Genomic DNA, 17,227 nt, shown 5'->3' on the forward strand with positions numbered 1-17,227 from the left:
CAACATTCGGAAAATACATATTTTCTAAATCTAAATTTCTAAATTCAATGTCCTGGAAAATATGCATTTTAAACATATGGAAAATACCTCACCGTTCATTCAGAACCTATATTGAACCTTTTGACGGATTGCCAGGGGCACACTCCAACAGTCTGAGACATCAAAGCGAAGCGTAATCAAAAAGGGGATCACCTCGCTCTCCCAGAAGCTTGGCTGGTGCATAAAACCCCCAAATTCAAACAAAGGGTGTGATGTGTTTTCATAAAGCTTACTTGATTTTTATTTTTACTGCATTAGGGATAGCGTACACAGACGTTTCTGCTTTCTCCACTGTGTAGGTACAAATCTTTTTAATTCAAGACAGCATTTCTTGGGAACACAGACGAGCAACCCATGAGCAGCATGTGCTTCTGATCATTCCGCCAGATCAAAGGCAGTAGGGATGAACAGGTAGGGGATGTTCTCTTGATAAGTGTGTGATTTAGAAATGTTTTATGTCCTGCTAAGCATTCAAAATGTAACCAAAAAAACAGTTAGGCTACTATTGTGTGTCAGGGAAAGTGTATGGAGTAAAAAATAGATCATTTTCTTTAGGAATGTAGTGAAGCAAAAGTTGTCATACGTAAATAGTTAAAGTAAAGATACTCCCATAAAGTACTTAAGAAGTACTTTACACCACAGATAAAGACTTGAGCCACAGACTTGCGATTCTTTCTGCGTTTGACAGCCAACAAGATCTGCTCCAGGATCCTGTCTTTGTTGTTCTTCAAGTTGTCCTGGGCCTTCTTCAGGAGGTGTTCGATGTCAGACACACCGTAGTGCAGCTGGAACGTTGTGTACTTCTCTCTCTCCTTCTTAATCTCCTCCTCGCCTAGGAAGAGAACAGAGAACCTTACAACACAACTTTGAACAAAGAGGGTTCTATTTACAGCTGGGGGATCAAGGCGGCTCTAGTGTCAAAAACACGTAAGTTTGCAATTTTTTCATGTAAAAACTGGCCCACCGGCATTTTCCAGTCCTAACGTCCAGGTTCGGCAGTTGACGTGTCTTATATCAGCTCCTTGCAATCAGATGGGAGGAGTGGAAATATTTGAGGTGTGTCCTCAGGCAGCGCTGATAGGGATATTTAAGACGAGTCAAATACTGTTCTTTGGTGACACACACTTCCCATATGCGAATGGAACAAGAGCAATCGCGAAGTAGTCAAGACTGTCGATAAAGGGTTTGACTCCTGAGACAGCTTGGAAATACATCGCAATCACCAAAACTTTATTCAAATATTACGTTTCAGAGGAATAAAACAGTGAGCTGACATTCCCTTTTAATCTATGCATTGTAGGCAGGTCCACATTATTTTAGCCATGAGAAAACACACTTTATATATTATTTATTATTTTTCACACTCGGTACCGGTAGTCCATATTGACCCCGTTCTTGGTCTGGATCCGGACAGCGTTTGAGTATGGCTGCTATAGTGCTCCGCCAACGCTTATATTTACCATGGCTTTACATGCTGACCACACCGCTCACGTCGTGTGCGTGAATTATGCAAAATAAATGTACACATGTTATTCAATCACTACACCCACACTGCTCGTGTGGTCATCAAGCATCTGCGTGGCCAGGCGCTTAAATAGAACTTGGTTCTATTTGTGACGCTCAGCACGCTGCAAGTCCCGCCTCTCCCATCTTCTGATTGGTTTTTAGGAACATATACCCATGTGGGTGATTGAAAGATGAACTGAGGTCTACACTCCATTCGGTTGCCAACCGCCATATAAAGTCCAAATAATAATAATAATAAGAAGCCTGAAGGAAGGGTGAGATGACTAGAAATTATTTGGTTGATCGTTTTATGTGTGGATTAATTGTCGGAGTAGAGGACCTTGTCCATTTCAGGTAAAATAACAACCCAATGTTAATATCCCAGGAAAAAGTAACTAGCAACAGCAAGCTAGCTAGCTAAATTGCCATAAATGTTTAATGCTTTTCGTTAGGTCCCCAAATTAATATAATTGGTTCAGAGTTTGTTTTGATATTTCAACCTCCATGTCCTGATCCCGTCTGGTGTGGGGGGACTAAATCAACATGCGTGTCCTGATCCCGTCTGGTGTGGGGGGGACAAAATCAACATGCGTGTCCTGATCCCGTCTGGTGTGGGGGGACAAAATCAACATGCGTGTCCTGATCCCGTCTGGTGTGGGGGGACAAAATCAACATGCGTGTCCTGATCCCGTCTGGTGTGGGGGGACAAAATCAACATGCGTGTCCTGATCCCGTCTGGTGTGGGGGGACAAAATCAACATGCGTGTCCTGATCCCGTCTGGTGTGGGGGGACAAAATCAACATGCGTGTCCTGATCCCGTCTGGTGTGGGGGGACAAAATTAACATGCGTGTCCTGATCCCGTCTGGTGTGGGGGGACAAAATCAACATGCGTGTCCTGATCCCGTCTGGTGTGGGGGGACAAAATCAACATGCGTGTCCTGATCCCGTCTGTTGTGGGGGGACAAAATCAACATGCGTGTCCTGATCCCGTCTGTTGTGGGGGGACAAAATCAACATGCGTGTCCTGATCCCGTCTGTTGTGGGGGGACAAAATCAACATGCGCGTCCTGATCCCGTCTGGTGTGGGGGGACAAAATCAACATGCGCGTCCTGATCCCGTCTGGTGTGGGGGGACAAAATCAACATGCGTGTCCTGATCCCGTCTGGTGTGGGGGGACAAAATCAACATGCGTGTCCTGATCCCGTCTGGTGTGGGGGGACAAAATTAACATGCGTGTCCTGATCCCGTCTGTTGTGGGGGGACAAAATCAACATGCGTGTCCTGATCCCGTCTGGTGTGGGGGGACAAAATCAACATGCGTGTCCTGATCCCGTCTGTTGTGGGGGGACAAAATCAACATGCGTGTCCTGATCCCGTCTGTTGTGGGGGGACAAAATCAACATGCGTGTCCTGATCCCGTCTGTTGTGGGGGGACAAAATCAACATGCGTGTCCTGATCCCGTCTGTTGTGGGGGGACAAAATCAACATGCGCGTCCTGATCCCGTCTGTTGTGTGGGGACAAAATCAACATGCGTGTCCTGATCCCGTCTGTTGTGGGGGGACAAAATCAACATGCGTGTCCTGATCCCGTCTGGTGTGGGGGGACAAAATCAACATGCGTGTCCTGATCCCGTCTGGTGTGGGGGGACAAAATCAACATGCGTGCCCTGATCTCGTCTGGTGTGGGGGGACAAAATCAACATGCGTGCGGTCTGGTCAGCATGTAAGTAAAGACCATGACAAAGGGAGGAGAAAATGGTTAATGCAAATACTTCTAGTAAATTGAAACTTTAGCTGGAGGAATTTCCAACATGGTTGCTGAGGTGAATGATTACATTAAAGCCTTAGTGGGGAGGAAACCATCTGTAGGTCATTGTTTGGTTCATTTATGAGCTGAATAGAATTGTTGCATTTCCATTGTCATTTTTGGTTGCCGTAGCATCAGTTAATCACATGATTAATGAATACCAAGGACGGGAATACCAAGGACACGGGTGGTAATGTTGAGAGATTCTCGCTAGAGTTTACAGAACAACTGCTTCTGAGAGATCAGGATCAGTAATTAACTGTAACAAAATGGAGGACTGCAGTGTAGCCTTTATTATGAGTGTAGGTTGCATGGATTGCTAAGACATAAGAATATGAAAGTGTGTATTTTTATTTATGTAGTTCTGTACCTGTCTATTAATGTTGTCTATGTCATTTTATGTAGTTCTGTCAGCTGTAATGGTCTTTTAATGTTTTGTATGCCATATTTAATGTTTTGTGTGGACCCCAGGAAGAGTAGCTGTAGCCAATGAGGTTCCTGATAAAAAATACTAAATACTAGTGGCATCATAAAAAGCAGACAGTTGGTGCAGATAAACAAGAAAAGGACATGACACAGAGAAAAACAAAGAGACAGAAAATAAGAGAGAGGTCAGAATAGGGTGTAGTCAGAGAGACAAGTATAAAAGACAGATAGACACTGACTACTATGATGACTACCACAGACCTTTGCAGTTCCGCAGGTTGAACAGGGGCATGTGCATGATGGTGGGCTCTTCAGGGCGTCGCCCCTCGAAAACGTAGCAGTCCTGAGGATGTTCTTTCTCCTTCCTCACACTCTCCTTCACTGGGGGAAAGGGGAGCTTCAGCTCATCTGCGTACTGTTTGGCACTAAGCACCGTCTGTGTGGAGCAGGATCAGTAGTATAGTTATGTCAATGTCCTTCTACAAACCAGCCCCTAGTCCCTAATCCCAAGGCACCACTCCCTAGACCCTACTTCCTAGTCACTATTCCGTAGCCCCTACTCCCTAGAGAGAGAGCAGGAGACGGGAGAGAGAGAGAGGGTCACTACTACCTAGGCACTTCATGTTCTTCTGAAAGGCTTTACTGGAATTCACACACACACTTTCCATTTTAATCATACTGGATAGAAAGGTAATGAAACAGGAATAAGCCATGTCTGTCTGTCTGTCTGTCTGTCTGTCTGTCTGTCTGTCTGTCTGTCTGTCTGTCTGTGTATGTGTGTGTGTTTGCCTCAAAGGGATCTCCCGCGCTGAAGTCCAAGGAGATGATGAGGTCGACATCCCTGGATGGGCGCAGGACGGGGGGGTAGGGAGAATTAATCTTTAACCCAGCATCTACCAGGTGAATCTTCTCTTTGGATGCCATGCTGCTCAGAACGTTAGTATCTGGGGATATAGAGAGAAAGGAGGGGTAGAGAGAGAGGGGGCGTAGAGCGAGAGGGGGGTAGGGGAGGTAGAGAGACAGAGAGGGGGGTAGAGAAAGAGAGCGAAGTGGTAAAGGGAGCGAGGGGGTAGAGAGAGAGATAGGGGTAGAGAGAGAGAGCGTTGGTGAGAGAGCGAGGGGTAGAGAGAGAAAAAGAGAGTGAGGGGGTAGAGAGAGGGGGGCCGTCGAGAGAGGTGGGGGGGTCGAGAGAGTAGGAGGTCGAGAGAGGGGGGAAGTCGAGAGAGGGGGGGTAGAGAAACAGAGAGGGGGTAGAGAGAGAGGTGGTAGAGGGAGCGAGAGGGTGGAGAGAGAGAGGAGAGAGAGCGAGAAAGCTGATATTTTAGAGGGAAACATAAGATCCTGATGACTGATACTAGTTATGTTATCATGTTAGGAAGAGGTCTGATGTTACTGTACCTTGGATATTAAAGAAGAAGTTGTACACGGTTCCCCATTCCCATTTTTTGACCAGAGGGAAAATGTTCTGTACAATCCACAACTCTGGAGGAGACACACACACCAATTTCAAATTATTCATAGCAACTGGTCAAAAATTCTCTCAGTGATGGAGACAGTATGTAGTCTGTTCTGTAACACACACACACACACACACACACACACACACATTCCATAGTAATCATAGTGGACAGAAAGGAAATGAAAAAAACATTACCATCAGGGACCCAGGAGTTTGTTATTGACATCTTATCCTTCATTCCCGTTGTCACCATATACTTTGATTCATCTTCAGAGGCCAAAACAAGAAAGATTCCCTCATGGTCTGGCATGTAACACATGGTTTGAAAAAGCATGTGATAAAAATGAAGCTTTAGACCTCATTGATCACCTGTGTTGGTGATTGGTGTTGGAGTAATATAATGCCATTGTTACCAATGCAGGTGTAGCGTTTGTCCTTCCAGTCTTTTGTCCAGCTGTCTGAGGTGAGGATGAGCTCCAGACTGACTGTCTCTATGAACTCCTTTCTCTCCACCAGGCTGGTTTTCTTCCACCTCTCAGAGTCCATGTTCCACAGCATCTCACCCTTACTGCTCACAAGACCTAAAGTCATTATGCACATAGTTCATGATAATGGTGTGTGTGTGTGTGTGTGTGTGTGTGTTTGTGCCTGAGCATGTTTGTGTGTGTCTCACCTTCCAGTAGTTGTCTCAGTGTGGTGATGACTTCCCATGTCTTCAGTGGATCTGGGTCCTCAGCATTCACCATCAGCTCAGACACACACCTCACCACTTGGGAGGGCACACTCTCACACACCTCTACCTTCCCCCCTGTCGCAGACATCAACATCATGCTGTCCTGCCCTGCGGAACAAAACAGGTTGGTCACGTGTAGCGGAGGTGATTTGGAAACACACTCTCCTCTCGTGATGAGACATGTGAGGCATGGTCCCCCTCTTGACGGTGGAGAGAAACAATTTAGTTTTGGTTATTTTCCTGCTATTCTACACATTTTGCCATGGGGTGTAAAGAAAATGTTGCAGTTTTAAATCAATCCTTCTGCAGTTCTACACTTTTTGCCCTGGAGCAGAGAGAAACTTTTGGATTTTTTTTTAACACATTTCATGCAATTCTACAAATTTTGCCATGGCGTGGAGACACATATTTGCATTTTTAAAGCACATTTCCTTAAATTTTACACATTTTACCATTACTTTTGCCATGTTAATGATATCTGAGTTAGAGTGAGTGACTAACAACCAAATCAATGGGAGGTCAGGGCCCCTGAGCACGCCCTGCGTGCCTGGTCGGTATTCGGCCACGATTACTGCAAGTTTAGATAGCGGCTAGACTAACTTACCAATCAAAAAATGGTTAGCTGACATGGCTAATTGAGTGACTGTCAGTGACTGATATATAAGGAGCAATATTGTTGATGCACAACCAAATTTCAAACTCGCACCTTATATATTCTACTATTCTAACCCTCAACAGTAAGTTGCTTATGACTGGAGCCAGCCCAGTGATGAGGTCACCCTGCCTGAGACATATAAAACTCAAGTGTCACACTCAGAACTTGAGGATGTCCTCTTGGCTTAATGGTAGACACTTGTTTCTTCCACTTGGGAGACTCCCTACCCCTGGTCACATAAGGATCAGAACTAGATTAAACCATCATAACCCAAAACATAAATCAGATTTTACTCAAACCATTTTCTATAACAGGAATGTGAACAAACACTGTACTGCCTCGAAATATGTTTACAACTCCATCCCCCATGACGTTTTGTCATTGTTTAAATGACGGATTGTGGCTTTAAAGATCAAAATGGAATTAGAATGGGGTTAGAATATAGGTCTGTCTACATGTGGTATCTTAGATCACGTCATGCTATTTCTGAACAGTCCAATGAATCTCCCCACACACAGACAGTCAGATGGTTAAAACTCCTTACCTTCAGTCTTAATGCCAGCAGAAAATGTAACTGAAAAAAACAGAGGGTAGTGTGGGTACAAAACAAATATGGGAAAACACAGGAACATAGAAGAAAATGGGAACTCATAAGCAGGTGTGAGGGATGGATGGGATGCTGAGAGATGTTACTGTAATGGCCGTGGATATCATTTGTCTACGCATGTTTTTGTTTAGTATTGTCCAGTATTGTCCTTCAGTTTATCATTTAGTATTGTTCGGTAGTTTATTGTCTAGTATTGTTCTGTAGTTTATTGTCTAGTATTGTTCTGTAGTTTATTGTCTTCTATTGTTTTGGAGTATTGTTTTATGTTTGTGTTTCTTTTTAATTGAAGGTGATTCTCTTCGTTGTTGTTATATCTTTGTGTTTCTGTACTGGGTCTGTTCCTGGGTTGTATTGTACATACAGGCACTATGTTCATTCTTTCTTATTGACTTTTCTTTTGCGTTGTCTCTCTATCGTTGTCTGATGGATGTTTTATCGTCTGGTTGGGTTGGAGTAAGGGGAGGGGTGAAAGACTACCGTATTGTAAGAAGTCTTACCTAATTAAAAAAATTTAAGTTATTTATCACAAATGAACTCAAATGGAACATTGTTTCAATGATCCCCTCAAAATTACAATCCTACACACTAGCCTTGCAGGCTAGCTAGCATGCTGCACTGTAACTTACCTCCAAGTAAGGCCCAGATCATTTTTACTACCTCAGCATTGTTCCTCTGCCCATCTGCAATGGCACTCCCACAGATACCTGCCCAGCAACAACAAACAAACAACAATTAATAATCTATAAGAGTTGTGAAAAAAACGATGAGATATCAACAATGGGGACAAAGTTGTGTGTGTGTGCGCACGTGTATGTTTGTGTGCGTGTGTGGTTGTGTGCATGTGCTTCTGTGCGTGCCCCACCTTGCAGCAGAACCATGTCCATTTCCTTCCTCTTCTCTCTCAGAGTCCCGCCTTCAAACTGGCTCCCTAGAAAGGAAGTGGGGACGAAAGCGCCCAATCCAGAGAAGCCGCTCTCGTGGGGGGGTCATCTCAAACCACACCCCTACAGAAAACAGGTGGATATTACAGAAATGTACAATCATTGGCTTTGTCTGAAATGACACCCTATTCCCTATATAGTGCACTACTTCTTAACAGAGCCCAACTGGGACACAGACTAATGCTTGGCTGGCTTTTTGGGCCTCTACAGTAGAGTGTTTGTTCATATTGTATTCATTGTTTATATTATTTGTGTTGTTCTGGTTGTAAAACTCTTTGAAACAATTGTCTTTGTAAAAAGCTCAATACAAATACATTTGATTGATTGATGCTGCATTCACAGAACTCTGAAACGTTCAACTTGGAACCCTGTTTTACAAAGATGATACCTAAGTATCAGAATCAATCAATAGGAAGCTTTACGCAAATAACATTAATTTAAACTCTGAGGTTTGAACGAACGTCACCTTTAGTGCAGTCCAGTTTGTTGTGCTCCAGTTCTATGGCGCTGTAGATGGGGTAGGGGTTGGTGCTGTTCCTGTGAGCTTCTTCAGAGAGACAGCGAGTGTTCATCTGATACAGGAGACAGAGAACAAAATGGAAGAGATGGGGGGAAACGGGGGGAGAGATGGGGGGGAGAACGGTGGGGGGGTAATCAGCTCAACAGAGGGAGAGAAAGAGAGAAAGAATGACAGATGGACACACATACCTAAACCATACACTGACCTCCACACACACACACTGGTTGGCAGACAGACAGACAGACAGATATACAGAAACACACGCACACACGCTGGCAGACACACACACACTGACAGACAGACAGACAGACAGACACACACAGACAGACAGACAGACACAGGCGAACAGGCAGATAGAGACACACACACACAAACAAACGCAAACACACACACACACATACTGGCAAATAGACAGACAGACAGACACAGAAACACGCACACAATCATACACTGACCTCTTTCATGAAATAGCAGGCAGTGAAGGCGCCCCAGAAGTTAGTGAGGGTGAAGTCCTGGTCGCTGTCTTTCCACTGTTTCAGCCAGTCCACAGCTTTGCTCAAGCCCACTGTAGGACCCTTCAGCTTCTTTATCACCTCATCACAACGCTTATTCAACGACCAATCTGAATCGCTGTACAGGGATGACATGCACCTGTGTGTGTGTGTGTGTGTGTGTGTGTCAGTGATTGGGTGAGTGATTTAGAGGGAGGGAGAGAGAGACAAATAATTTGTTTTAGGTCACTCAAAATGAACTTCCCTGCTAAGAATAATAGTAAATAAGTGTGTGTGTGTGTGTGTGTGTACCAGGTGGTGCCTGACACCCCACACATGTAGAAGAGGCTGCCCAGCAGGTTGTCCTGTTCCAGCTGAAACAGAGATCCCAGCATGCCCACTGCTGCCCTCTCTCCTCCACCTGACCCCAGCAACGCTATGTTAGGAACATTCTCCTGAGAGATGGGGAGAGAGAGAGACAGACAGACACAGAGAGAGAGACAGAGAAAGAAAGAAATGAATAAAGAACAAAAAAAGGGATCAAATCTAGAGACATTCTCATCAGTGTCCCATCATATTTTAAATAAGAAAGAAGGGGGGGGTTGGGCTAACAACAGGCAGCTGGAGACATGGGAGTGGGGAGGGGGCTCCCTATGTAGTTGGCTGTGGAGACAGGGAGGAGTTAGAGAAAGACCATGTGTACCAGAGAGGGTGATCGATAGAGAAGACAGGACTACCCACCAGTTCACAGTCGAAACCCTGACCTTTCAGCCACTCCTTAATCAGAGACTTCCTCGCCGTCACGTATTTTATCTCTTCATCATTGATGGAGTGAGACAGACGCACAGTCTGACAGAATGAAGAAAGAGACAGAAAGATGTATGTGTACAGCATATTATTTCATAATTTTTTAAAAATTGTTTTTATTTATTTTAACAGGGAAAACAGACAGACCTGGATCTCTTTTACGGCTGTGCCCTGTGTAAACATGTTGACATATACAGTTTTAGGCATACAGACAAGAACATTTCAAACGTACAAAACAAAGACACAATTCAACAGAAACAATCACAGATAACATCATATTGATCCTCCATAACATTTTTAAAAAATGGGCAAGGGACACCAGAGTGTCTAACTTAAGTTGGATCTGCAGTTTGTTCCATAAATAAGGCGCAAAGGAACTAAAGGCAGTCCTACCCAACTCTGTGGAGACCACAGGAGTCTCTAATATAATCCACATCTGTGATCTGGTTTTGAAATTTGTATATCTAGTGGAAATTAATGATGATATATATGGAGGTAGTTTTAAAAGAAGTGCTTTATGAATAAACAAGAGAGCATGTTGCTCTCGCCTCACAGATAGAGAGGCCCAACCCACATGTTGATAAAGGATACAGTGATGAGTTTTGTAACTATCACCCGTGATAAACCTGAGTGCACAATGGTAAATAGCATCCAGTGGTTTTAATGTGTTTGCCGATGCATGCATATAGATAATATCACCATAATCTAAAACGGACATAAAAGTAGCCTGCACAATTTGTTTTCTATTTACAAAGGACAGACAAGCCCTGTTTCTATAAAGGAACCCTATCTTGAATTTGAGCTTTTTTCCCAATTCAGTAACATGTTTTTTAAAAGAAAGCCTATCATCTAACCATACCCCTAAATATTTATATGCAGAGACCTGTTTGATTTGAGTACCATCCAAGCTAGTGATTACAAAAGTGTTTCTAACTGAGAGTTTAGACCTAGAAAAAAACATGACATTTGTTTTCTTAGCGTTTAAAACAAGTTTAAGCTGTAAAAGAGACCCCTGTAGTATCCTAAAATCAGACTCCAACTGCATTAAAGCTTGGTCCGCTGTTGGAGCAATAGAGTACATCACTGTGTCATCTGCATATAAATGGAATTTACAATATCTGACATCATCACCAATGTTGTTTATATAAAGTGAGAACAATAGTGGGCCAATTATTGAACCCTGAGGGACCCCTTTAAGTAACTGTAAGGAGTCAGACTTGACCCCGTCGACCATGACGGCCTGAGTTCTATCTTTAAGATGGTTTTATGACTATCGGCAGGCATCCGTGGCCACTCCTATAGATGACAGCTTACTCAAAAGGATAGCATGGTCTACAGTGTCAAAAGCTTTTGACAAATCTACAAACAATGCAGCACAGTGCTTTCTATCATCTAAGGCATTTGCAATATCATTTACAACAAGCATAGTGGCCGATGTGGTACTGTGTCTAGATCTAAAACCAGATTGATTGGTGCTAAGAATACTGTTAGCAGAAAGAAAAGACTAACTGTTTGTTGACTATAGATTCTAGGATCTTTGCCAGACAAGGGAGCCTAGAGATGGGTCGATAGTTATCCAAATCACTACCGTCACCTCCCTTATGTAATGGCAGAACAAAAGCTGCTTTCCACACCTTAGGGATAATTCCTGTGCTTAATGTTAGATTAAAAATGTGTGTCACTGAACCAGCAATGATAGGTGCAGCACACTTAAGTAAGAACGGGTCTAAATTGTCAGCGCCTAAGGATTTCTTAGTATCAATGGCACACAGGGCAGCTAGAACCTCTGCTTCGGTTATTTTCTGGAAACTAAAAACAGGGTTACCATTTTTCAGAGTAACGGTTGAAAAGCAAGACGAAAAATCAACTAACTTGCCAGTGCCACAATGGCCACTTTTCCTTTCAAATAAAAAACCAGCAGAGATGAAATGCTTATTAAAAGCATCACAAATATCATTTTTTTCACTTAGGATACAGGAATCTGAGGTAATTTGCTTAGGAAGAGAAACAGCAGAATTCCCCCGTTTCAGTGAATTAACGGTTTTCCAGAATTTTGCAGGATCTCCTGCAGAATCTGTCATAGCATTAAGGAAGTAATTTGATTTTGGCTTTTTGACAGCTGCAGTACATTTATTTCTCAATTGCCTAAAAAACAGCCAATCAGCTGGAGTACCTGTTTTCCTCGCCAAGGCCCAGGGCCGATTCTTTTGCAGGAAAAGACCTGACAATTCAGGAGAGAACCAAGAACTGGTTCGGTTTCTTACTCTGTGATTCTTAAGCGGGGCATGTTTATCAGACATAGAGGTAACAATAGAAGAGAAAAAAAGCAAGGGCTAAAACCGGGTCCAGAAAGCAGCAAGTGGATAAAAACTCAGAGTGATATAAGTCAAGGGTAAAAGCTTGCTGTGAGAAATGTTTATAATTTCTCTTAGAGATTATACAGGGATCAGAGTGTTTCAGCCTGGTATCTCTAATACAAGCAATAGGGCAGTGGCCACTGATATCATTTGCAAAAACCCCACTGGCTGTGTATTTATGGGGGGTATTTGTTAGAATAATGTCTAGTAGAGTAGATTTTACTGGGTTCTTAAAGTTGGGACGGGTTGGTTTAGTTATCAGCTGAGTTAGATTTAGCTCAGTACAAATGTCTTAATTTATCGGATACTGGTGAAAGCCAATCCAGGTTAAAATCTCCCAAAATCAGTAATTCAGAGTTTGCATAATTAGACAGTATATCAGATAATTTGCATAGAGTACAAGGAGGAGCTGAGGGGGGGCGATATACCCCTCCTAGAGTTAAACGAGCATTATTACCAAGTACCAAATTTAAAACTAGACATTCATATTGCTTTGGGACAGAGGTTGATATGGACACAGAAACATTTAGGCAGCATTTTACATAAATCGCGATACCACCACCTCTACCAACTCTGTCAGCTCTATAAATATTGTACCCAATCAACTGAACATCTGAATCAGGCACAGAATCACACAGCCACGATTCAGATACAACCAATACGTCAACATTTGATTGTGAGACCAAAATTTCAATAAAGTCCAACTTTTGTATCAGGCTTCTAGCATTCAAATGAATTATTCCAATGCCATTGCTACAGGAATTCATATCAGATGGAGTATCCAAGGTAGCACCTGAAGCTGCACTGGATGAGCAATAAACCATTTGAGCTATTGACAGAGCTCAATTTTATGGGGACAAGATTACTACTAACAATACCTCTCTGCATGTGAGTAGTATTCGCAATACGGTGATTGGACAATAATCTAGGAATTGCAGAAAGGTTGTTAACTGTAGTTTGTTCCATATTTGTAATTGAGGGACTAATTAATGAGACTGGGAGAGGAGCATTGAACGTAGTCTGATAGGGGAGCGTACAATCCCAAAAGTCAACCCCCGAAAATACACAACGTCAGGTATCAAAGGCTCTACATGAGGCAAGGGTAAGAGACATGTTGGTGGAGAGGATGCTGGAGCCATACCTGTTAAGATGTAAATTGTCCCGAAGAAATAGACCTGGTCGGTCTGTAAAAAGCTGCAAAGTTATCCACAAATGGAATTCCCATCGTGCAGCAGTATCCCTTAAGCCAGGTGTGTAATTGGCGTATTCGACTAAAAACCATATCCGTGTAGCGTGGGGATGGAAATGGACCGGAAACAACGCACTGCTTCCCAGATTCCAGCAGCGTATTTATCAATGTTTTAAAATCGTCTCTCAATTTCTCTGACTGCTGGAGTTTAATGTCATTAGACCCAACATGGACAATGACAGTTGAAGCGGCGGAGTGCTTGCTAATAAGTAGCGGTAGCATGGAATTTAGGCCTGGGATCCTAGCGCCATTGTAGCAGAAGGTCTCAGCTTTCCGGATGGAAACGTTTCGGACCATGGATGAACCCACCACGAGAACGAAAGGACTACAGATGGGTTTATTGGGTAAATGACAGGGCCTCTCCCGGGTGATCTGCCTCCTAGCAGGTTGAGGGGGGCTAGCAGCTGAGTCTGACGACCTAGCGGCGGGCAAGGAGCGCAGATGAGTATGCTTGGGCACTTCCACCTGAGACGGCAGCAGTAGAGATGTAGCTGTAGCGGAGGGACCCTGTACAGTATGATTGGAATGCACTTCCAGGTCTTCCAGGACCTCGAATCTTCTCCCCAATTGTAGCATCTCCGAAACATTTGATGGATTCCGTTTCCTGGAGTGCTTTACGCCCCAGACAGCAATCCAGGCATCCTGAGGCGGAGCAGAAGGGGTGGAACAGACCAGGCCCTTCGGTTTAGCTCCTAGCCTGGGCCATGGCTCGTTTAAGGGAACCGAATGGAGTTTCTCCTTTACAGGCGCCCCAAAAGTTGAGGTGCCGAGCCAGGGGCAGGTGACGTCGTCGATTTTGGAGGTGGTTTGTGCAACCATGGAGTCCAGGAGTTCTTCGTCCTCCTTGATCTGGCGCAAAACAGATCCTCTCCCCTCCAGCTCAGCGACTCTCTGGCTCAGATACTGGCAGGTGGTACATCCAGGGGTGAGCGAAGCCATGAGAGACAGGTGGTTTTGGGCCCGGAGGCTAGCAGTTAGCAGTTTGTTTTTAGCCTAAAGCCAGATCCTCAAATAACATTACAAAAATGGAAGTGTAGCAAAATAAAAAAGGCTAGAGCTGCCGCTTTCAATTGTTCTCTTCTTCCAATTCTTAGAATAGCCTAATTGACTTTCCAGGGGAAAATTAAAAATATACGGTAATGGAAAAAGTAAAAACCGTGAGGTAGTCAGGTAGCAAAGTAAGATCGGCAACAAAACGCACAGCAGCACGTAAGCAAGCAATAATGATATCATTTGGTGAACTAAAGTGTTGATAGCTAAGGAAAAATGTTTTATTCAATGTATTTAATTGAGCCATAACACTTCTAAAGTAACATGGTATTTCATAAAAAGTTATTTTAAGATATAAAACATAATTCTGTCAGAAAATAATATTTTATTCCTTCATTCTGGATGCATATTCATATACATGTATTACAATACCGTGTGGTATGTTGCAGACAAATGTCATCCTCATATTGTGTAAACATAAACATAATGAAGTTTCCTTTCATTATAATATAATTTGGTGAGCTTAGTATTGACAACAACAGAAAAGGGTTGTGTTCAATGTATATTTGAGCGATATCAGCTATGCAGTAGCATAGTATTTGACGAGAACCAAACATAATATTGTGTGGTTTATTTCAGACAAATGTCCTTCTCTATATTGTGATGATGAGTTTCTTACCTCAGGAATATCTGTTTGTTTCAACATTGTTCTCTCTGAGTCCACTTAAACAGATCCTTAAAACACAAACCAATCCCTTGGTTTTTATGCATGTCATAGGGTCAGAAAACTCTCAATAAGATGTTATTTAGAGTAAAATAAATATTCAGATAATAATAACAGTACTGTGATAGTCAATTACTCTAAATGATCACATTTGGGTCCAAGGACATAGTTGAAACCCAAAGACACTCTAATATATATTTTCTATGTCCTAAACACATCTATCAATGTGACTTCAAAACTAGAAGCCAAAGACTCTAGACTGATTTGAATAAAGGTCACCTGCATCATTCTATTACACAACAATCAATCCCATTTATTTGTATAGCACTTTTTACAAAGACAGATTGTCACAAAGGGCTTTATAACAATATCATATATATATATATATATATATATATATATAAATACATAAATCAATAAAATAATACAACTAAACACAAATGCTACATGCAGTGTTTAGACAGAGACGTCTTACCAGAGCTGTATAGTGTAGTACAGCAGACTAGTCCAGTCTTAATCTTCACCTCCAGTCGATCTCCTCTTGATCTCCACACTCTAGTCCCATCCTCTGACACACACACACACACACACACACACACACACACACCCCCTTAAGATTGACAGTTACTGAGAAAAATGCAGGAAACACTTAACACGCCCCTTTTCTATGGTGGTGAGTATTTCGTTATCAAATCAAATTGTATTAGTCACATGTGCCGAATACAACAGTGAAATGCTTACTTACGATCCCCTAACCAACAATGCAGTTTCCCTAAAAATATATGGATAAGAAATAACAGTAACAAGTAATTAAAGAGCAGCAGTAAAATTACAAGACCATATACAGGTGGTACTGGTACAGAGGCACCAGTTTTTTTATTTATACCTTTATTTAACTAGGCAAGTCAGTTAAGAAAAAATTCTTATTTTTAATGACGGCATAGGAACAGTGGGCTAACTGCCTGTTCAGGGGCAGAACGACAGATTTGTACCTTGTCAGCTCAGGGATTTGAACTTGCAACCTTTCGGTTACTAGTCCAACATGCTAACCACTAGGCTACCCTGCCGTTGAGGTAATATGTATATGTAGGTAGAGTTATTAAAGTTACTATGCATAGATGACAACAACAGAGTAGCAGCTGTGTAAATAAGGGGGGGGGGGCAATGCAAATAGTCTTGGTAGCCATTTGATTAGATGTTCAGGAGTCTTATGGCTTGGGGGTAGAAGCTGTTTAGAATCCTCTTGGACCTAGACTTGGCATTCCGGTACCACTTGCCAAGCGGTAGCAGAGAGACCAGTCTATGACTAGGGTGGCTGGAGTCTTTGACAATTTATAGGGCCTTCCTCTGACACTGCCTGGGATAGAGGTCCTGGATGGCAGGAAGCTTGGCCCAAGTGATGTACTGGGCCGTACGCACTACCTTCTATAGTGCCTTGCGGTCGGAGGCCGAGCAGTTGCCATACCAGGCAGTGATGCAACCAGTCAGGATGCTCTCGATGGTGCAGCTGTAGATCATTTTGAGGATCTGAGGACCCATGCCAAATCTTTTCAGTCTCATGAGGGGGAATAGGTTTTGTCGTGCCCTCTTCACGACTGTCTTGGTGTGCTTTGACCATGTTAGTTCGTTGGTGATGTGGACACCAAGGAACTTGAAGCTCTCAACCTGCTCCACTGCAGCCCCATCGATGAGAATGGGGGCGTGCTCGGTCCTCTTTTTCCTGTCGTCCACAATCATCTCCTTTGTCTTGATCACGTTGAGGGAGAGGTTATTGTCCTGGCACCACACGGCCAGGTCTCTGACCTCCTCCCTGTAGGCTGGCTCTTCGTTGTCGGTGATCAGGCCTACCACTGTTGTGTCATCAGCAAACTCAACGATAGTGTTGGAGTTGTGCCTGGCCGTGCAGTCATGA

General features: G+C 43.2%; 2 protein-coding genes across 3 annotated transcripts in view; both read right to left on the bottom strand.

Annotated features, from left to right (window-relative positions):
* Positions 1–249: 249 nt before the first annotated feature.
* The window catches only part of LOC115194415 (cytosolic phospholipase A2 zeta), a 53,285-nt gene continuing 36,307 nt past the window's right edge, over positions 250–17,227 (bottom strand). Inside the window, exons 13-15 of one of the 2 annotated variants that reach the window (XM_029754100.1) lie at positions 4,044–4,218; positions 1,004–1,113; positions 545–871 (exon numbers count right to left, since the gene is read on the bottom strand). In XM_029754100.1, coding sequence (XP_029609960.1) covers positions 1,049–1,113; positions 4,044–4,218 — 240 coding nt within the window. In that variant the 3' untranslated portion in view covers positions 545–871; positions 1,004–1,048. Of the gene's footprint in view, positions 872–1,003; positions 1,114–4,043; positions 4,219–17,227 lie in introns of both variants that reach the window. The other variant, XM_029754097.1, reaches the window with a different exon arrangement.
* LOC115194420 (cytosolic phospholipase A2 zeta) lies at positions 7,408–15,936 on the bottom strand. Its single transcript, XM_029754105.1, has 9 exons — positions 15,791–15,936; positions 15,271–15,326; positions 10,143–10,166; positions 9,930–10,037; positions 9,501–9,643; positions 9,153–9,348; positions 8,644–8,749; positions 8,099–8,240; positions 7,408–7,940 (listed from the first exon to the last, which is right to left on the bottom strand). Exons 2-8 carry the CDS (start codon positions 15,295–15,297, stop codon positions 8,152–8,154), a joined length of 693 nt encoding a protein of 230 aa, XP_029609965.1. The 5' UTR covers positions 15,298–15,326; positions 15,791–15,936; the 3' UTR covers positions 7,408–7,940; positions 8,099–8,151.

This window comes from Salmo trutta, chromosome 5, assembly GCF_901001165.1.
Source record: "Salmo trutta chromosome 5, fSalTru1.1, whole genome shotgun sequence".
Classification (NCBI taxonomy): Eukaryota; Metazoa; Chordata; class Actinopteri; order Salmoniformes; family Salmonidae; genus Salmo; species Salmo trutta.